The sequence below is a fragment of the Panthera onca genome, chromosome C1, assembly GCF_046562875.1.
Source record: "Panthera onca isolate mPanOnc1 chromosome C1, mPanOnc1 haplotype 2, whole genome shotgun sequence".
Classification (NCBI taxonomy): domain Eukaryota; kingdom Metazoa; phylum Chordata; class Mammalia; order Carnivora; family Felidae; genus Panthera; species Panthera onca.
Window position 1 is genome coordinate 8524108 of NC_138346.1, and position 21508 is coordinate 8545615.

At 46.4% G+C, this 21508-nt stretch overlaps 1 protein-coding gene and 3 non-coding genes across 5 annotated transcripts; all 4 read left to right on the forward strand.

The window, feature by feature from the left end:
• The first annotated feature begins 9974 nt into the window (after positions 1 to 9974).
• Positions 9975 to 19536, forward strand: NCL (nucleolin). 2 transcript variants are annotated; one of them, XM_060624110.3, is made up of 14 exons: positions 9975 to 10159; positions 11213 to 11329; positions 12625 to 13108; positions 13489 to 13703; positions 13819 to 13903; positions 14099 to 14240; positions 14950 to 15074; positions 15680 to 15803; positions 16541 to 16698; positions 17173 to 17296; positions 17474 to 17607; positions 18159 to 18285; positions 18654 to 18877; positions 19056 to 19536. In XM_060624110.3, the coding sequence occupies exons 1-14, from the start codon at positions 10142 to 10144 to the stop codon at positions 19130 to 19132; spliced, it is 2154 nt and encodes a 717-aa protein (XP_060480093.2). In that variant the 5' UTR covers positions 9975 to 10141; the 3' UTR covers positions 19133 to 19536. The 2 variants fall into 2 exon arrangements, with proteins under 2 accessions (XP_060480093.2, XP_060480094.2); XM_060624111.3 differs by having other exon boundaries at positions 13489 to 13695; positions 13817 to 13903.
• LOC132674081 (small nucleolar RNA SNORD82) lies at positions 13950 to 14018 on the forward strand. Its single transcript, XR_009608392.1, has one exon. It is a non-coding gene; the product is annotated as a small nucleolar RNA SNORD82 (small nucleolar RNA).
• Positions 17711 to 17791, forward strand: LOC132674090 (small nucleolar RNA SNORD20). The gene has a single exon (XR_009608401.1). It is a non-coding gene; the product is annotated as a small nucleolar RNA SNORD20 (small nucleolar RNA).
• LOC132674068 (small nucleolar RNA SNORA75) lies at positions 18338 to 18472 on the forward strand. The gene has a single exon (XR_009608381.3). It is a non-coding gene; the product is annotated as a small nucleolar RNA SNORA75 (small nucleolar RNA).
• Positions 19537 to 21508: the final 1972 nt, after the last annotated feature.

A 21508-nucleotide genomic window follows, 5' to 3' on the forward strand; every position in this document is an offset into this window, starting at 1 on the left:
AAGGCAAAAGTAACCCCAGTATTACTGATCCTGTGTTTTCAGTCGTGGGCTAAGGCACTCGATTTTATCCTGCCCACTCCCTATGAGAAGTCATTGGAATCTTTTTTTTTTTTAAGCTTATTTATTTATTATTTGAGGGGGGAGGTCAGAGAGGGAGAAGGAAAGAGAGAATCCCAGGCAGGCTCTGTGCTGTCAGTGCAAGCCTGACTCTGGGCTCAGTCTCAGGAACCATGAGATCATGACCTGAGCTGAAATCAAGAGTCAGATGCTTAACCAACTGAGCCACCCAGGTGCCCCAGAAGTCATTGTTTGTATCTGTTGATTTGAAAACCGAGGTGCGGGGCTCCTGGGTGGCTCAGTAAGTTAAACGTCCAACTCTTGATTTCAGCTGAGGTCATAAGCTCATGGTTTGTGAGATCGAGCCTCACTTGGGCTCTGCACTGTCAGCGTGGAGCCTGCTTAGGATTCTCTCTCACTCTCTCTCCCTGCCCCTTCTCAGCTTGCATGTGCATGTTCTCTGTCTCTCAAAAATAAATAAACGTTAGAAAAAAAATTTTTTTAATTTTTTTTAACGTTTATTTATTTTTGAGAGACAGAGCACAAGCAGGGGAGGGGTGGAGAGAGAGAGGAGACACAGAATCTGAAGCAGGCTCCAGGCTCTGAGCTGTCAGCACAGAGCCTGATGCGGGGCTCGAATTCATAAACCGTGAGATCATGACCTGAGCTGAAGTTGGACGCTTAACCGACTGAGCCACCCAGGTGTCCCGAAAAAAATTGTTTTTAAAACCAAGGTGGTGGGGCGCCTGGGTGGCTCAGTCGGTTAAGCGTCCGACTTCGGCTCAGGTCATGATCTCGCGGTCCGCGGGTTCGAGCCCCGCATCGGGCTCTGGGCTGATGGCTCAGAGCCTGGAGCCTGCTTCAGATTCTGTGTTTCCCTCTCTCTCTGCCCCTCCCCCATTCATGCTGTGTCTCTCTCTGTCTGAAAAATAAATAAACGTTAAAAAAAAATTAAAAAAATAAAAATAAAAATATAACCAAGGTGGCTACTGTATGGGTAGATCAAGATACAGGGCAAGACTGGTGTCGGGGAGGTGTTAATCCAGGCAGGAAATGATGAAGGCTTGAAGAGAGAGAGGCTGTGGGAAGGGTATGGACGATTCCTAAGTCACTGGAAGGCCAGGCCTTGGGAAGCCTTGGCTGCTGGAGCTGAGAGAGAGAGTAGGATCTACCACACATCTGGCTCTTGGCTGGGAGGGTTAGGAGGGCTGCTGGCTGTGTTTCATTTACTGAGGTTTGAAAGATGGCAGTTCAGCATGGAGGAAGAAGCTGAGTTCAGTTTGTGGTGCTCTGCTTTTTGAGATTTATAGGACACCAAAGGGAGACGTCTGGCAGGCAAAGGGTTAACGAGCCTGGAGCCCAGGAGGAAGTTGCTTCTGAAGAGCACCCTCCCCCCATTTGCACACGTTGGGTGACAGTCCTCCGCTGGGAGGCGGCTGCTGCCACCAGAGAAGGTGCCCCAAGCAGAGGGGCCGGAGGCGGGGGCTCTACACATGCGGACATGGAGGTGATCCCGGGAGAGAATGGAATGGAGGCAGGAGGCCAGGAGAACTTGTGGGCAAGAGAAAGAAGCCACAGAAAGGTTCAGAAAGTTAAGGTCTAAAGTGTCCTTTGGGCTAGCAAGCAAGAGGGTGTGTGGGGTCCCCCCAGAGCACGGGGCTGGAGGCCCCTGCGGAGTCTGAAAGGGCCTGGCAGCATCTTTTCTCAATGATTCCGGAGGCTTGCTCCAGTGAAGGACAGCAGCGCAGAGGAGAGGAGGTGTTGAAATGGAAGGTGTGGCTGAGGAGATCACCGCAGTGGCCCCCAGGAGGAAGGCGGGGAGGGACTTGGGAGAAAGGATGTTGTTTTAGAAAAGATTCCGGGCCCTGGAGCCTTGGAGGGGAGCTAAGGACTTGGCTGGATGTAAATCAGGCTGTGGGAGTGCCCTGGGGAGGTCTGTTTTTCTCTGTGAAGTGGAGGGTAGGGTAACAGTCCAGAGTGAGAGGAGGGAGGTGAGGGGCCCCGGAGAGAGGCACGGGTAGGTGCTAGGGAGGTGGGAATGAGAGCCCATGAGCCCTGGGAGCTCCAGGAAGACTTTCTGGGCCCTGCTGGGAACAGGATGGTTGTCATACAGGATCCCTCCTGGGGGCGGGCTGGGAGCTGAGGTGGGAGCTGAGGGCTGGCTCCGGGCTGCGAGAGAAGACAAAGGCTAGGTGGCTTCCGTGCACAGGTCGCCTCACACATGGGGACACTGGCCTAAACACCATGCAAGGCCTAGCAAGGAAGGAAGAGTTCTGGACAGCATCTGAAGGCCCCACGAAACAGAAAAAGGCAGAAGCAGGGTTCGGGTTGGTAAAGGGAAGTTGGCTCTGCCCGTCTTCACCTCTTCACAGCAAGCTCGGAGCCCTGGACTTGAGGCTGCGAATTCCTCTCAAGGCCAGTAGGGCGCCCTCTGCTGCCTTGCACCCTTCCCTCCCCTCCCCCTACTCAGAGCGCTGACCCTCTGGTTTGGGCATCTGCCCTGATCACTCCACCGTGGCCTTCCCTTCGGTGGACTGGCCTTCCCTTCAGTGGACTAGCCGTCCACGGGCCCCTGGGCTGAGGGTGGCAGCAGTTTCCTGCTTGTGCCTCACACCCCCATTTGCCTTCTCGGCAATTCAGTCAACCAGTTCCCTGCTTTAAACTCTGTTTTAAAACACACCACACACACACACACACACCCCTCCCTCTGTTTTAAATATCTGAGGCAATTTTTCTTTGCTGGTTGGAGCCTGACTGAGGCATTGGGTTCCTGAAGGCCGCATCTGGGAATTGGAGTTTCTCCTTCTGAAGATGCACAGACTTCCTCCGCTGCCCTGTGGGATGTGAGGCTCACTGTGGCCGACTGGGCCTCGGGGTGCAGAAGTGCCCGTGGATGCTCAGAGTGGGCACCTCAGTGCAGACAGGTGCAGTGGGAGTGGGGGTTGGTAACGGGGCTGTGCCAGGCAGTGGGTAGAAGAGGTGGCCACTGGCTGTTCAAGGCAGTACCCCAGGCCCTAGGCTGTTGTCAGAAGTTGGTCGGATGCCTAGTATTAAAATTCAAGGAGGGGTGCCTGGATGTCTCAGTCAGTTAAGCGTTCCAACTTCTGCTTAGGTCATGATCTCAAAGTTTGTGAGTTCGAGCCCCGCATCCAGCTCTCTGTTGGAGCGAGCTCTCACCGCGGAGCCAGCTTTGGATCCTCTATCCCACTCCCCCTCAATAATAAATCAACATTAAAAAAAAGAAAATATTTAAAAAAAGAAAATTCAAGGTAAAGAATTAGAGTTATACCCCGGTGGAAGTGGTGACCTCACACCTCTCTCCCATCTCATCCCTCCTCTGCAAAAATGTACAGTGCTGTCTCAGCCCTGGAGCTCCGGGGGCAGCAGATAACCCCAGCCAGCCAGACAGGGGGGATCACCCCTGGCTGGAGCTGCCTCCAAGAACTCCAACCGAAGGCCACACTTGGGAGAGCACCTACCAAAATGTGAAAGGCTGTCCTCTTTGACCCCACTGTTCTACATTTAATTATTCTACAGATACAAACTGTATATGTGCAAAATAAAGTATGTAAAAAGTTTATTTACTGTGGCGGCCTTGTTGTGGAAACATACAGCAAACAACCCCAAATGTCCAGCAATAAGGACAAATGGTTAAATAAAGGATCCTCCCACAGGAGGCACACTCTGTAGCTCTTGAAAAGAATGAGGCCGCTCTGCGTGCACTGATGCGAGTTACAAGAGAGGGCTAGTTAATAAAAAAGAAGGCCAAGTTCAGATGAGTGTATAGTATGCATATAGCATTTGTGTGAAATATAATAAATACATGTCTATTTGTAAATGCATTGGTCGAATCTGGAAAGATATGCAAGAGGCTACTGCTGGCACTTGTGTTGGAACAGGGTGGCCGGGGGACAGGGAGGGAGGAGACCATTTACTGTGTATCTTTTTGAACTTTATACCATGTGTGTGCTTTGCAATACAACAAATAAAGAAGTCATTTTTAGAAAACTGAAAAAAAAAAAAAAAAAAAAAAGGCAGCATTTGGAAACAAAACTCCTGTGCTGTGGTTACTCTACTCTGGGTAGGTCCCGTGGTCTCAGTTACAGGTTAGGGATAGATGGAGAGGTTAGGGAGCATTGGGATTCTAGCAGCAAGAGAATAAAACTGGAGTTAGCCTTACTTAAGTTTCTGGGTATTTGGGTAGCTAAGGTTTCCTTTCCAGAATTTCAGATTTAGAACCCCCAAGGACGTGGATCTGAGCTGCCTTTGCTTTACTTTTAATAATTAGCCATATTGGGGTGCCTGGGTGACTCAGTCGGTTAAGCGTCCGACTTAGGCTCAGGTCACCATTTCGTGGTTTGTGAGTTCGAGCCCCACATCGGGCTCTGTGCTAATAGCCAGAACCTGGAGCCTGCTTCAGATTCTGTGACTTCCTCTCTGCCGCACCCCCGCTCATGCTCGCGCGTGCTCTCTCGCTCTCAAAAATAAATAAACATTAAAAACATACTTAGCCGTATCCTTGGAAAAGGGAAAAATAATCCCTGCCTTCATTTAATAGATGAAAAACACAGAGGCAGAAGATCAGAGTGAAGAGGCAATATTTCATATTTCATATCTGCCACCAGGTTCAGGTTGCAGGTTCAGACTACAGTTTCCCCTCATCCAAGGTCCAATGTATTTGGGCCTTGCTAGGGAGGTCCACCCTGAAGGGCATCATCCTGTGTTCAAAGCAATGGTCTGCTCTGTCTCGTGCTGGCTATAAGCAATTTATTTCACATGGCGTTTACTCACCTTTTATTTTTTAATTTATTTTCAGATGCTCTGTGTTTCTTTTTAATTTCAGTGTTGACATTTAAAATTGTAAGATATTTAAAGTGTATGCATTGTGGTGATTCCATGTACATAGACGTTGTGAAGGATTCCCCCAACTGGTTAATTGACGACATGCGTCATCTCACATACTTGTCTTTCCTGTTTTGGTGAGACCATGAAAGTTCTGTTCTTAGCAAATTTCAGTTATACAGTACAATATTATCAATACAGTATTACCAACTATAGTCACTGTGTTTTACATTAGATCCTCAGACCTTCATCTTCTAGCTGAAAGTGTACACCCTTTTACCAACCTCTCCCTATTTCCTCAAACCCCCACCCCCTGGCAACCACTTTTCTACTCTGTTTCTAGGAGGGTTTTTTTGTTTTTGTTTTTGTTTGTTTGTCTTTTGTAGATTCCACATACAAATGATAACATGCATTATTTGTTTTTGTCTGGTTTACTTTACTTAGCATAATGACCTCGGGGTCCATCCATGTTGTCCTAAATGGCAGGATTTCCTTGTTTCCTATGGCTGAATAATATTCCATTGTGTGTATATATATATATATATATATATATATATATATATATATCTCGCATCTTCTTTATCCATTCATCCATTGACAGACACTTCGGTTGTTTCCATATCTTGGCTATTGTGAATAATGCTGCAATGAACATGGGTGTGCAGACATTTCTTTGAGATCCTGTTTTCATTTCCTTTGGAAATATACCCGGAAATGGGATTGCTAGATCATATGATGGTTCTATTTTTTTTAATGTTTATTTATTTATTTTGAGAGGGGGCGTGGAGACAGAATCCCAGGCAGGCTCCACACTGTCCGCGTAGAGCCCACGCAGGGCTTGATCTCACAAACTGTGAGATCACAACCTGAGTGAAAATCAAGAGTCGGCCGTTGAACTGAGCCACCCGGGCACCCCAGTAGTTCTACTTTTTAATTTTTTGAGAAGCCTCTATATTGTTTTCCATAGTGGCTGCACCAATTTACATTCCCTTGCATATCTTTTGTTTTTAAAGATTTTATTTTTGGGGCACCTGGGTGGCTCCTTTTCTCCTACTACTCTCTGCTCTATAAACTCCCATCCCACCCCTTCCCTCTCCTTTAGAAGACAACAGACACGAGCTACCATGATTCTCACATCCACACTCCATTCATTGAGTGGATATTTACTAAGCACCTTTTTTTTAAAAAAAATTATTTTTGTTAGCATTTGTTTATTTTTGAGAAAGAGAGAGACAGAGTGCGAGCAGGGGAGGGACAGAGAGAAAGAGAGACACAGAATCGGAAGCAGGCTCCAGGCTCTGAGCTGTCAGCACAGAGCCCGACAGGGGGCCCAAACTCACAAACTGCAAGATTATGACCTGAGCCGGAAGGTGGATGCTTAACCGACTGAGCCACCCAGATGCCCCTTTACTAAGCACCTTTTATGCACCAGGCACTGTCTGGGCACTCAGGAGGCACTCACTGCACCAGACGGACGGTTAAGCCTTGCTGCCCCCGCCCCTCAGCCTACATTTTGGTTTACACTCACTGGGTAGCTACATAGGTGCTCTTACCTTTACTCTCAAACTGGTCTATATCAAGGGGTGACCAGCCCCTTTATTCAAGAATTCTTCCTCACTGAATCTTGTCCTCTCATTTCCTTTCTGACCTCTCATCTCTCCCTCTACCGGCTCTTCCCCACAGGCTGTACAGATACGTTCATTTTCCTCTTCCAGCAGCATCAGTAGAGGGAACACTTCCTCTCCCCCGGGAGTGTTTCCTACACAGGCACCCTGCACTTAGCGCTGCCAGTTCTCTGTCCAGGGCGGTGTGGCTTCTCCCCCAGCACACTGAAACAAGTCTTGCCAAGATCTCCATCATTTCTCAGTCCCAAATCCAGCAGACTCCTTCAGACCTCACCTCATCTGACCCTTTTATGGCACTGGGCGCTGTTCTTTCTTTCTTCTTGAAACCCGCGGATCCCTTGGCTTCTAAAACTCCCGTCTTAGCTCTGCTTCTGCCTCTGGGCCTTCTCCCACTCCGAGACGTCTCTCATCACCGGGCCTGGGCTGCCCAGCCTTCTCCTCTCCTTGTTCTAGCTGCTATTCTGGGCATGTTCCTCATACCACCTGTGTCTGTGGCTGTGTGACCATTCCTGAAACAACGGGGATCCCTCATGCACGCAACATGTCCCACACTGAACTCATTAGCTTCCTCCAAAACCTATGGCCCTGTTTGTATCACTCCACTTACACACACACACACTCAACAGATAATGGGTAAATTATCCTCTCTTCCTCTATTTGGGTCACCAAATCTGTCCATAATGACAATAACTAATATTAGTTGAGGGCTGAGGGCTTAGTATGTGCTCTCGAAAAGTACACGCAGCATCTCACTTAATACACATTATGACCCAAGAGGCTGGTACTATTATTATCCCCATTTCATAGATAAAGCACCTGGGATGACAGAGTAGGGTCCTAGCTGCTCTACTTACTAGCTGTGTGACCCTGGACAAGTTAATTTACCTCTCTACGCCCTAGTTCTGTAAAACAGAGATACCTTTCTTATAAAAGTAAATGAATCAATATACAAAGAACTGGAATAGTGTTTGGAGCTTGGGGAACATTATATAAATACTAAGCATTACTATTTTTCTGTCCCAGACTGATTCCAAAGCAAGGCACTTGAACACTAAACAACACTGAATCGTCCCATTACTTCTTTTACCTGAATCATTCACTCATTCACTTAGCAAATAATTTTCACCTCTACGGTGTCTGGCAATGCTTTAGGTGCCAGGAATACAGCAGAGCTCGGGGAACATTATATAAATACTAAGCATTACTATTTTTCTGTCCCAGACTGATTCCAAAGCAAGGCACTTGAACACTAAACAACACTGAATCGTCCCATTACTTCTTTTACCTGAATCATTCACTCATTCACTTAGCAAATAATTTTCACCTCTACGGTGTCTGGCAATGCTTTAGGTGCCAGGAATACAGCAGACAACAAAGTCTATGTTCTCAAGGCCAGAGAGGGAGCAAACAGACAATTAACGGCCAAGAAAAATGCCAGTAATAAGTACTTGCAGATGACTCAATTAGGGGGATGTGATAGGGAGTCCCCAAGTGATACCTTTCATTGGAGGGTCAAGGATGATCACCTCTTAAGAGGTGATATAAACTGAGATCTGAATGACAAGAAGCCAGCCACACCAATAAGTTGTAGAATATTGTCACTTGATCATGCCCACCTCTCATCTCTCATCTCTCCAGGCTCTTCCTATGAGTACCCTAATCTTGCTCTGTGCCAAACTGCTTGAAAACACCAGAGTCTTCTTATTCCACCATGTCTGGGCCCATGCTGTTCTTTTTGTCCCCCATAACCCAGTAAGTGTCCCCTTGGTCCCCATCCCAGAGTTCAAAATATGAACTTCCTCAGGGGGTCTCCATAGGTCAGAAAAGCAGGGTGCTGACCCCAGAACTGGCCCCAACCTCCTCCCTAATCAGAGCCCCAGTGGCTAGCTGTGGGTTTCCTACACACTCAGTCCCAGGAGTATGCTAGTTAAGCATTGCAAAATAACTTGATTGCTCCCTAAGAATCCCCATGGGCCCTTGTTAAAATACAAAATCCTGGTCCCCAATTCAAACCTCTTTAATTAGAATCTCCAGAGGCAACTCTGGACATCAGTTCAATTGTGGAAATATCATCATAGCTGAAGGTATCCTGGTTTTGCAGAAACGTTTATTCTTATTAAAAAAATATTTTTTAGTGTTTATTTATTTGAGGGGGGAAGGGCGGAGAGAGAGAGAGAGATGGAGAGACAGAATCTGAAGCAGGATCCAGGCTCGGAGGTGTCAGCACAGAACCCGATGTGGGGCTAGAACCCATGAACCGTGAGATCATGACCTGAGCCTGAGAAGTTGGAAGCTTAACCGAATGAGCCACCCAGGCAACCCTGCAGAGACATTTAGATACCAGATGCCCAGGATATATCCTAGGCAGGCTCTATACTGAAGGAAGTGCTCTGGGTCAAGTTTGGCACCAACTAAATTTGCCCGCAGTGACCCATCAGAACTGGCAAAAGCACCACCCAAAGAATCTCCTGTGCCTCTGCCATTGAGGAAACCTTTCCTTGCCTCTTGACTAACTCCTGGACCATTTGGTGAGACTGACTTCTAAGTCACATTTTAATTTATGTTTTAGTCCCAGATAACAAAAAGGGTAACTTGTGAGTGGTCAAAGGGTTGGCCTGTGGTTGGCCTCACCAAGTTCCTCTCCCCACCGCAGTTATAATGCCCGGTGGCCACCAGGAAGTTATCTCTCCGGTCTTGTTCCTCGTTGGGAGAAATACCCAGCTCATGAGGCTACTTGACACTAAATGTAATGTTTGTGCACTGTTCACAGACATAGGCGACTGTCTTTATTAACAGCTCTTAGGAGGCAGCTTCAGGCACGTGGCCTGGGAGAGAATCACCTGCAGACGGGGATTTTCTGGCTCGGGTTCATTGGCGGGCCAGGCTGAAGTGCGCCTCCTACGCGGGCGCTGTGAACCTGGTGGTCCCTTTATTTCGGGAGGTCTCGGGCTCATCAGCAGGGAAATGGGGACGAACTACTCTCTCCACGGCCGCCGGGCGGCTCAGCGTGGAGAGCGGGCTGCAGCCGCTCGTGGGGCCGCCCAAGATCTCCACGCACCCCTCCCTCCCCCGAGTAGACAGGACACCGACACGGTCAGGTACCTGAGACTACCCATATGCAGCCGCCCGCGTCTCGGGAACTAGCGGCGCCAAAAGCGTCAGTCCCACGGCGCAAGCGCCGCGAGCGCGGGCAGCGAAGAGGCTCTTCAGGAACCGCGCGCCTACCACCCAATCAGAGCCGGCCTTGCACAAAGCGAATCCCGCCCCCAGGGCGCCACCACCGAATCCCCTCCCCCTCCCGTGCCCGCCTCGGCCCGCCCACTCCTGCCTGCGCCCCGCCTCGCGCCGTTCTTGGGTAGAGGCTCGCGATTGGTCCATAGGATGGACGCAACCTCTGGTTGGCCGAGACGGAGTCACGAGGACGCCGTCGTCGCCTTTCCAGAGGCGATTACTGGGCAGGCTCAGTCTTTCGCCTCAGTCTCGAGCTCTAGCTGGCAGCCAAGCATACGTGCTCCGGGATATTCTGTACCAGCGGCCGCCATCGCCGTCGCTTGGGTTCCTCTGGACTCGTCTGCGCCACTCGCCCGCCACACACTCCGCCGGCATACGCCGCCATCATGGTGAAGCTCGCAAAAGTAAGAAGCCTGCTTGCGCAAGCATGGACGTCGAGGCCTGCTTTCTGAGGAGGGCGCGCGCGGCGCCGCGAGGAGGAGGGCCTGCGCGCCGTCCCGGGCGCGTTCGAGGGCGCCATGCTGCGGGAAATCTCGCGCGGTTAGCGGGGAGGTCTCGCGTTTTTTGGCTAATCGGTGGCGAGGTGAAGGGCTTCGGCAGGTTCCGCGGGTGGTTGTGGTGGGGCGGAAAGACTTCGAGACTGAGTGGGGAGGGGGCGCCGGGCCTTGGGGTGGAGGGATGATGCCAAACTCCTGCGACGGGCCGAAGCGGGGCCCCGCCTCCTGACGCACGTGCCCCAGCGCGCGGCCCGCCACGTGGGCCGCGCCGCGTGTGTCCCGGCGTCTGCGGAGGGGACCTGGCCGTGAGTTGGGCAGAGGCGGGACTGCTTTAAACGGAGGGCCTGCGGCCTACGGGATGTCGGCTCCGGCCAGACGGGCGGGCACGAGGTGGGCTCCAGGAGGAGGCCCTGCCTCGTGCTTTTTATGCTGTGCTGCGCGCACATGGTGACCTGCGCGGTATCTTCACGTGGCTCCGCGGGGTCTGGAAGGGGCGGGGTTTCCACGGGAAAGAACTTAGGAAGAGCGAAGGTTGTAAGGGCTAGCGTGGTTTTTTGAAAACTTGTCTTAAAGACCCTCACCACCCCGAATTTGGATTCAGGCGAGAGTGTCGGTCGTGGTGCCAGAATTAACGAAAGGCTTTTTTAAGGTAGTTCCCCCCCCACGCGGTAAAGAGCTGTGGGTTGTTGGCCGTTAAAATGGGCCAGTTGTCTGTAGTGTTAAAAGCATTCGTGATGTTTGTAAATCACAGGAAAAATGGGGGAGCGGGGCTCAAGAGTCTTACCGCTTTACCGTTGACCTCAGTACTAGTTTACCTAGTAGTTCACGTGTCAGTATTTTTATCCAGCAGTCTGAAAAGCGGATTTAAAAAAAGCAGGTGGCTTACTACGCTTAGGAATGATGGGAAAATATGAATGATCTGAGATGTTGGAGGTGTGATGTGCTAATTGTTTGTTTTAGGCTGGTAAAAATCAAAGTGACCCCAAGAAAATGGCTCCTCCTCCTAAGGAGGTAGAAGAAGACAGTGAAGATGAGGAAATGTCAGAAGATGAAGATGATGATAGCAGTGGAGAAGAGGTAATTCTATATAGCTTCATGCCGAGTTGTGTTAAACTACGAAATGGAGAGTTAAAACAGGTGGTATCAGATGTCTGAAAATACTGGCAAAAATAAGATTATATTCATTCATCCATGGTTTGTGGAGATTGTTTCCCAAGCTCTTCATTGGCATGTTGAGATACAGGGTAAGTATTTGAATGAATTTGACAGAAAAGATTTAGAGTCTCCTTTTCCTGTGCTCTCTGTAGGGCTTGGTGCCATATGTTGTATTAAATCGTGACATTTTTCTAGTTTTAGTATGTTAGGCCAACACACTAGATGAATAAACAGCCTGGACTGTTAAGTGTCTAGTAAGTGGCATTGCTGAGCATTGTTTTCAGGTCTCGGTTAGCCTTACCAGATCCTTTCCTAGCCTCCAAGGAGGATTGATTATGAGCTGTGTGATACTAGTTACTGTTAACCTCTTGGTGTGGGTTGACGGTGGCCACCTCTCTGTATTAACTGATAACATGCCTGGCTACTATTTGCTCACGGTAAAGACCACTAATCCCTATATTTTTGCCTAGATTTGTTGAGGATTTGATAAAGGTTTTACTGTTAATTCATTACCTGATGAAACTAGGAGCAAAAAGTGGCTTTGAGTGTAAAATTAAGGTAGACGAATGGAAGTTTTTATCAAGCTTAAGATGCTCACTCTTTATTAATTTTGCAACGGTTGACTGTCCAGTCTATTTGTTACTCATTTTATTTTCTAGTTCTAAGAATGAGCTTTTTATACCAGCACCCACTGTAAGAATCCTAAATGATTAAGTAGTACTTAACAAGTAGAGCTTTCTGTGTGCAAGACTTCTAATAGATATGCCAACTCATAATCTCTCTAACAGTATGAGAGGTTGATGTTATTATCCTTTACAGATGAGGAAAAAAAGTTGAGGCTTAAAAGTTATTTTAAGCTTTTCCTAAGGCTGCTAAAGTGGCAGGTAGGATCCAAACTGACTGTTGTCAGAGTCCATATTAAGCTGTGCCACTTTAAATGCAGTTAGAATGTATGAAGTACAGGAATTCAGAGGTATTTTAACTGTTAAGAGCAGTTTTTTATGCTTCAGTATTGTATTTTATCTGAAGAAGAAGGCTGTGACTTCAGGCACATGGGAGGACCCAATGTCATGGCCCTGTAGTTTAACACACTAACATACATCTAATGTGTGTGGTCTTGAGCCAGAACCAGTGTGAGAATTTAGTACTTGCTCATGGGACCAAGGCACTCTTCGGGATTGGAAACAGATTTATGTTTGGTTTTATTTATTCTTCAGGTTATCATTCCTCAGAAAAAAGGCAAGAAGGCTGCCGCAACTCCAGCAAAGAAGGTGATGGTTTCCCCAACAAAAAAGGTTGCAGTCGCCACACCAGCCAAGAAAGCAGTTGTCACCCCTGGCAAAAAGGCAGCAGCCACACCGGCCAAAAAAACCGTTGCACCAGCCAAAGCAGTAGCAACACCTGGCAAGAAGGGAGCCACCCCGGGCAAGGCATTGGTAGCAACTCCTGGTAAGAAAGGAGCAGCCACCCCAGCCAAGGGAGCAAAGAATGGGAAGAATGCCAAGAAGGAAGACAGTGATGAGGAAGATGACGAGGACAGTGAAGAGGAGGACGAGGAAGAGGAGGATGAAGAGGAGGATGAATTCGAGCCGGCAGTGATGAAAGCCGCCGCTGCTGCCCCTGCCTCAGATGATGAGGACGACGACGACGACGAGGAAGATGATGAGGATGAGGAAGAGGATGAGGATGAGGATGACGATGGTAAGGAGTTCTTTTGTTTCCGGACTAGTTTTTAGAAGGTGCATTAGAGGTGAGGTTTTGGCAGTAATGCTACACATTCCAGGACGGTCTAGGAGTTAGATGAAAATCCTCCCAGGGATTTTCTGGGTGTCTGTGGTACAGAAGTCTTAAGTCACCCAAAATGATTGCCTGCCCCTGAGAAAATGTTTAAAATGGCCTATTTTGTGAGTATTTTTCATAAGGTGGGATTTGCTCCCAACAGATCTGTTTACTCCTTTCTGTAACTGCTAAGCACGGTGGCGTTGGTAGGATTGCATTTCTTTTCCTTTAGATTTTCCAAGAACTAAAGTTGGTTTGGGGAGAATTCTCTTGAGTTTTTGAGTAAGTTGCATCTCTTTCAGACTCTGAAGAAGAAGCTATGGAGACCACACCAGCCAAAGGAAAGAAAATTCCTGCAAAAGCCGTTCCTGTGAAGGCCAAGAGTGCAGCTGAAGATGAAGATGAGGAGGAGGATGATGAGGATGAAGATGAGGAGGAGGAGGATGAGGAAGAGGAGGATGATGATGAGGAAGAAGAGGAGGAGGAGGAGGAGGAAGAAGAAGAAGAAGGTAATCAAGTTAGATTCTGAAGTACAGTGATAAAAATTATAGAGGTTACTTGGGGGGAAGAAAAGGCACTTCAATATGTGTGACTACTCACTGGTAACAGTGTTGAAAATCTTGTGTACAGAGCCTATTAAAGAAGCACCTGGAAAGCGAAAGAAGGAAATGGCCAAACAGAAAGCGGCTCCTGAAGCCAAGAAACAGAAAGTAGAAGGTAACTTGGCAGAATGGGGGGGTAGGGGAAGGGTGTGGCACCTGATCGCACAAGTGATGAACAGCAGAGGGACTTAATACTGAAGCCTGATGTGATATTGTGATGTCTGATGTGCTCTGTAGAAATTTCACGCTGGAAATTTAAGTTCATGCCATACTTTATAAATAGACTAATTTGAATTCCTGTTTTGTACAGGTACAGAACCAACTACATCATTCAATCTTTTTGTTGGAAACCTGAATTTCAGCAAATCTGCTCCTGAATTAAAAACAGGCATTAGTGATATTTTTGCTAAAAATGATCTTGCTGTTGTGGATGTCAGAATTGGTGTGTCTAGGTGAGTATGGAGGAATTCTGCACATTACTCCTGGATTTGCAAGTTTTCAAATATTAGACATTAATGAGTTAAGTTACTAGATTATCAAAACGTAAAATCCCAAATTGAAGTTCCTAAAATCTCCCTTACATTTTGTTACAGCGTTAATTTTTAGTAAGTTACAAGATTTGAATCTTAGGTTTCTAGAAAGATCTGAAACTACTGGATTTGAAGAGATGTAATGGTTCTAACTTCCATTTATTTTGAGAGAGAGCACAAGTGTGGGAGGGGCAGCAAGAGAGGGAGAGAGAGCATCCCAAGCAGGCTCCGAGCTGCCAGCACAGAGCCCAGTGTGGGGTTCGAGCACAGGAAACTGTGAGATCATGGCCTGAGCCGAAACCAAGAGTCAGACGCTTAACCAACTGAGCCACCCAGGAGCCCCTAAACCGGGTTCTTTTGATTGCTGTTAGTATCAGTTGTTAGGAGCAGTATGGCTAATACAGACCTCAAAGGTGAGCTTGCATCAGTTCCCTGATACCTTGCTCTATAGCAGCAGTTTAATAGAGCCTTGACTTCTGTTAAGACCATAGGTGTTTCTTTGCTTAATTCTTGTTTGCATCATCACATCGTCACATTTTGCCTGCCCGGAAGGGATTGTGTAGTCATGTTTTCATGGGTTTTTTTTCCCCCCCATTCGTAATTTTGTATTTTTCATCTTACTGTCTTAAAGGAAGTTTGGCTATGTGGATTTTGAATCTGCTGAAGATCTGGAAAAAGCTTTGGAACTCACTGGTTTAAAAGTCTTTGGCAATGAAATTAAACTAGAAAAACCAAAGGGAAAAGACAGTAAGAAAGGTATGTAAGACTGGGTAATTGTGATAACTGACCTCTAACTTCTTAATGGTTATATATCTAGTTGGGAGCTAGTTGGCCAGGGTAAATAGCTTAACTTTTATTGGTTTCCTTATAATGTGAGGGTTTAAATGAGTTCAAGTGATAAATGTACTGCTTGCCGGTTTTCTAAATTCCCGAGCAAGAATAGACTTCTTTAAAAAAGAATTGGTTAATAGAGGTCTTTCCTCAATAGAACTAGATTAGATCCTAACTACTCTTTTTGTATTCTTTATCTTTTCTCTCTTTGTTTGTCACGTTTCAAAATGTATGATCGTAATCTTTTTTAATTCAAAAAGCATTTAGCACCTGTTTTAGTTTGAGCACTGCTCTGAGTATCCAACACGCAATTTGATTTCACTGGTGACAGCAGCTTGTGTTTTTGCCATTTGCTGCATCTCTATACTTCCATGCCATGTATAAGTGTGTGTACGTATATGTACATGCCTTGTATATCTTAGGATCTCGAATTATTTGTTGAACAGAACTTTTCCGTTAGTTCTTCAGGGAGGGGAGGGTATGTCTTTCAAGCAATATGCTTCATTTGTTTGTTTTTTTTTTTAATCTAGATCGAGACGCAAGAACACTTTTGGCTAAAAATCTGCCTTACAAAGTTACTCAGGATGAATTAAAAGAAGTATTTGAAGATGCTGTGGAAATCAGATTAGTCAGCAAGGATGGAAAGAGTAAAGGGTATGTTTTGTGTGTAAGGAATGTCGACTTCTATTAAAATTAATGTACTTCTCTGATTTTATAAAAGAAATTTTGATCTCACTTTCCTAGGTGTGTGATTGGTGCAAACTAATCTTTAACCAGTGCCTTAACTTTCTACCTGTGCAGTGGGAAAACATACTTTAGGGTCATTGTAAAAGACTTCAAATATATACAAAGTATTGTGAAATGTACCTAGCTTTGTAAGTAATAGCAGTTGTGCAGTGAGATGGGGTTACCATGAACAAGTTTTCTAGGTGTGCTTGGCAACCTTCTGTAGTGGAAGGAAAATTTTAATGGACAAGTGAAACATGGCAGGAAACCAGAACATTTCAGTTCTTCAAGAACATTTTTATTGTACTCATTTGAAACAAGGTTCTGTTGGTGAGATTAGAACATTTGTGTTAACATGGGTTTTCTTTGTTTTGTTTTGTTTTTTTTTAATTTTTTTTTTAACGTTTATTTTTGAGACAGAGAGCATCAACGGGGGAGGGTCAGGGAGAGGGAGACACAGAATTCGAAACAGGGTCCAGGCTCTGAGCTGTCAGCACAGAGCCCGACACGGGGCTCGAACTCATGGACCATGAGATCATGACCTGAGCCGAAGTCGGCCGCTTAACTGACTGAGCCACCCAGGCGCCCCTACATGGTTTTTTTTTTTTAAAAATCAGTGTTTTTTAAGTTCTTAATGTCTTTTTATTTTTTTTCTACTGTTGCAGGATTGCTTATATTGAATTTAAGACAGAAGCTGATGCAGAAAAAACCTTGGAAGAAAAGCAGGGAACGGAGATAGATGGGCGATCTATTTCCCTGTACTATACTGGAGAGAAGGGTCAAAATCAAGACTACAGAGGTGGAAAGAATAGCACTTGGAGTGGTAAGAATTTACAGAATTCCAGGATTGATGGAGGGACATCTTTGCATTTTTACTGCCTTTTTTTTTTTTTTTTTAAAGTTCACTAGTAAATTAGATATAGCTCTAGATCGGTCAAGTTCTGTATCTCTATGATAGTAATTCAGTGTCTTGAGTGAGGTGTATGAAGTCGTTTTGCATTGGAACATAGATCTCCCTGTGTGTTTGACCCTTTAAAGGACTTCGATGATATGCGTCTTTAAATTAGAATATTTGTTCTAGGAACGTATAAACAAATAGCTTTTACATATTTAGGTAATAGGAATATAACAGTGCATGGTAAGTACTCAGTATGAGTAACAAGTGGAAGTCCACCTGCATGTCCATTGACATGTTAATTCTTCCCAGTCATAGAAGTTCTCGAATAAGGTATAGCTGTGACTGAACTTAGGAACTATTGTTTCAGAGTCTTCATTTGGCTTTTTTTTTTCTTTGTAGGTGAATCAAAAACTCTGGTTTTAAGCAATCTCTCCTACAATGCAACAGAAGAAACTCTTCAAGAAGTATTTGAGAAGGCGACTTTTATTAAAGTGCCCCAGAACCAAAATGGCAAATCTAAAGGGTAAAATAATTAGTATGGTTAGGATATTAATTATGGGCTTTAAGAGGCTGAATCATTTTAGCTCACAAATTGGGTATAAAGAGCATCATTTAAGTATCTCTTTGGTGGCATTAGATGTGTGCAGCCCAGCAACTATGTGCTTGGTAACTAACTCTAAGTATTGATTATTATTCTCAGGTATGCATTTATAGAATTTGCTTCATTTGAAGATGCTAAAGAAGCTTTAAATTCCTGTAATAAAAGGGAAATTGAGGGCAGAGCAATCAGGCTGGAGTTGCAAGGACCCAGGGGATCACCTAATGCAAGAAGCCGTGAGTTACGTTTGACATGGTGTTACATTGAGGGTCGGCACTCCTCGGTGCTATGCTTCATCATTAACGTTTGTGTTTCCTGTTGCTGCTGAGTGAAAGATACTGGATATGATGATTGATTATCTGAGAACATAACTGATGAAATCCCAAGAAAATTCCTCTAGATAGTCAAGTTCTGATCCAGTGAGGTCTTCTAGCAGCACATTCGCCCACAGTTACTGCCCTATGTGGTGATTGCAACAGCTGCCCGCTTGTTTAGGGATTGCGGTCTTTGCATTGCTTCTCCTTCTTCCCATAAAGGATCTGAGACAGGACCTCAGCTGCTCTGGTGATCGGTATAAACTTGAGATGATTGATCTATGCCTTTTGCTTTAATTGAGCACTAGTTTGCTAAGTTGCTTTTATGTGCCTTTTTTCCAGAGATTTTTAAGTGAAAGGCTAGCTTCTGCTAAGCCGAGTGTTCTTGGCCAGTAGTCCCATACTGGACGTTATTAAAAGCTACCATCTGGTTATTGTGGCTTTAGGTAAAATGTGCGATTTTTCTTCCATAGAGCCGTCCAAAACCTTGTTTGTCAAAGGTCTGTCTGAGGATACCACAGAAGAAACATTAAAGGAATCGTTCGACGGCTCTGTTCGGGCAAGGATAGTCACTGACCGGGAGACTGGGTCCTCCAAAGGGTAAGATGAAAGGAAATACTTGTCCACGTAGCGGAGACCTCCTCTGTAGTATACCTTCTCACTGAGCTCCTTTCTGTCGACTGGTGGCAGTTTACGGATTCGCACGAGAAGAAGAGACAATTCACAGTTAGCATTATTTTGCCCTCTGTCTTCACAGAGGTATATTCTGCTGATCTGTGGGACATTTCTGGGGGTCGATAAAATGAGTTCCAGCCTTCCACAAGGAAGCCTTTCGCTCTGTCACTTGGGTCTTTCCTGCACTGAGCAAATCTACTTCTGTGGAATCACTGTCCCAACATGTGAGGTTAATCTCGGCACTTGGCAGTATGTGTTCTTTCTATAACGAGTAATCTCATTTGGCATTTCAGGTTTGGTTTTGTAGACTTCAACAGTGAGGAAGATGCCAAAGCCGCCAAGGAGGCCATGGAAGATGGTGAAATTGATGGAAACAGAGTTACTTTGGACTGGGCCAAACCGAAGGGCGAAGGTGGCTTTGGAGGTCGCGGTGGAGGCAGAGGTGGCTTTGGAGGCCGAGGTGGTGGCAGAGGAGGCCGAGGTGGATTTGGTGGCAGAGGCCGGGGAGGCTTTGGAGGTAAGGACGCTGGGCTTCCTCGATGTGTGCGCTGGACACTGGCACGTGTCCTTCACGATGTGTCCAGAGCCCAGGGCAGGGTTCCTGCATCAACCTCCAGGTTGTCACCGATCACTGTGGGGAGGGGAGGACTCCTGGGTGCTTTGTACTCATTCTTCAATGTCTTGGCTTCCTATAGGGCGAGGAGGCTTCCGAGGAGGCAGAGGAGGAGGGGGAGACCACAAGCCACAAGGAAAGAAGACGAAGTTTGAATAGTTTCTTCCATCCCTCTGTCTTTACCCTCTTCTGTTTGAAAGAAAAGGACTCTGGGGTTTTTACTCTGTTACCTGATCAATGACAGAGCCTTCTGAGGACATTCCAAGACAGTATACGGTCCTGTGGTCTACTTGGAAGTTGGTATAGATAACATTTCAAGGGAGATACCCTGTTGGTTTTGACTGGATATTCATATAAACTTTTTAAAGAGATGAGTGATAGAGCTAATCCTTATCTGTAAGTTTTGAATTTATATTGTTTCTTCCCATGTACAAAACCATTTTTTTCCTACGAATAGTTTTGTTTTTGTTTTTTTGCGTTGGGGGGGTGTAAAGGAAAGCAGAATGTTTTATCATGATTTTTGCTTCAGCAACTTTGGGACAAATTAAAAGTCCTAAACTCTGGTGCCAGACTTGTACTTCCTAGAGTGTCTCCCGGAATACCGCTGCAGGTGGATGGAGCGTGGCGGAGCCAGCTCTGTGGCTCCAGATCACCCCACCCCACCCCCTGCCCTGGAAATGCTCGTTACATTGGGTTCAAGTATCCCGGCTACAAGTTTTGGTGAGATGGTTGGTAAAGTGACTTGAAAGACTTGTTGGAAATCTGCTGTGGCTTATCCTGTTTGTTGCAGGCCTGAGGATCAGGTGTTCTGAAGAAGTACTCTGGAGAGGGGCTAGGAGCACATCGGTCAGGCCTCCTGAAACCTGCAGCTGAGAGCATGGATTCTGGAATTGGCGATAATTCAATAGAATTTGTGCTAGACGGATGGAACGGTGGGGGCTTGGGGATTATGGTGAGCCTGGGGAAGAAAACCAAGTCCAGTAGGTGGGCCCCTGTGTTTTGTAAATCTTCCAACAACCTCTGGTTCAACCAACCAAGTAAGGGCTTTGGTATTACACGATACTCAGTATTCACTAATTTACTCCTTATTCCCTCTAGCACTACTAATAATCGAGGGCCCCAAGGTCTGTGCCAGCAGATTAACAGGATTACTGAACGATGCCCTAGATGCTGCGGAGCAGAGATGTTAAAACAGCCATCCAAAAAGCCCATGGACTCTAACCACCTGTTTTAGACTAGTCAAAGTGCCAAATCAAAATGTAGGTGGGTGTCTGGCTGGTAGAGCATGTGACTTTTTAGTTTCAACACTTACTTTGAGAGTGCAAGAACCCCAAGCAGGCTCTGAGCTGTCAGCGCAGAGCCTGACCTGGGACTTGATCCCACAAACCGTGAGATCATGACCTGAACTGAAATTGAGTGGGATGCTCAACTGAGAGAGCCACCCAGGTGCCCCATTAAAAACCATTAAAAAAAAAAAAAAAAAAAAATCTTGATTTGGCTCAGGTCATGATCTCTGGGGTTTGTGGGATTGCCTGCTTGGGGTTCTCGGTCCTCTCTGTCTGTCCCCTGCTTGTGCTTGCTCTCAAACATTTAAAAAACCAACTGTTGCATTTTAGCCAAATAAAATCTTTATTTTTGAGAGCAGGGGAGGGGCAGAGAGAGGAGGACAGGATGGAAGTGGCCTCTGCGGACCGCTTGTGACGCGTAACCAATGGAGTCACCCAGGTGTCTCTTACAATACATTTTTAATGTGAGTGTACAAAGAAAAGGGGCTCCAGGGTGGTTCAGTTAAGTATTTGACTTCTGCTCCGGTCATGATCACAGCGTTCATGAGTTCAAGCCCCACGTCAGGCTCTGCTGACAGCTCAGAGCCTGGAGCTCTCTTTCTGCCCCTCCCTTGCTCATGTTCTCTCTTAAAAATAAACATCAAAAAAGTGTTTTTGTAAGTAAATGTTCGTTTTAGACCTGGTTGAGTTTCACTGTGGGTTAAGGAAATCTCAGCTGTATGCATATTTTTTGCAGCTTAAGCTAGTCTTGTGGATATGGGGGATAGCTATGATGGCCTGCTTTGAGGGTGAGCGCACCAGTGGAAGCTTGTTGCTGCTATGAAGGTCAAGCCAGCAAGCAGATGTTCTTGGATAAACTTTAAAAAAAGCTTGGCAGCCTGTGTTTCTCTGGATTCAAAAGTTGCTGTTCACTCAGTGGAGTTCAGACTGCCTAATGTCAAAATTTGCATCTGGGCAAAACAGTGTCCCAAAACTGGGCTAGCAAGGCCTGTGAGGTTGGTGTTTGCGTCTCCTGAGACCTAGCAAAGGAGGATTCTAGGGCTGTCGTGACCCTACAGCCTTCTCTCGTGTAGGTGCTTGCCTTGGTTGGCTACTCTACCTGGCAGGCCTAGAGGTTTAAATAAACCTGAAAAGTTATTTGGCCATTAGGAACAGAGACCAGGGTTGCTATGAGTCCAGGCCCAGCACAGCCAGTGCTTAAGTACCTGTTACTAAATAGGACTTCACAGCCCTAGAGGTGTGGGGTGTC

Coding starts and splice junctions, on each gene's coding strand:
- NCL (XM_060624110.3), top strand. Junction 16,699..17,172: donor AAAGAATAGCACTTGGAGTG/GTAAGAATTTAC, acceptor TTTTCTTTGTAG/GTGAATCAAAAACTCTGGTT. Junction 17,608..18,158: donor ATCACCTAATGCAAGAAGCC/GTGAGTTACGTT, acceptor TTTCTTCCATAG/AGCCGTCCAAAACCTTGTTT.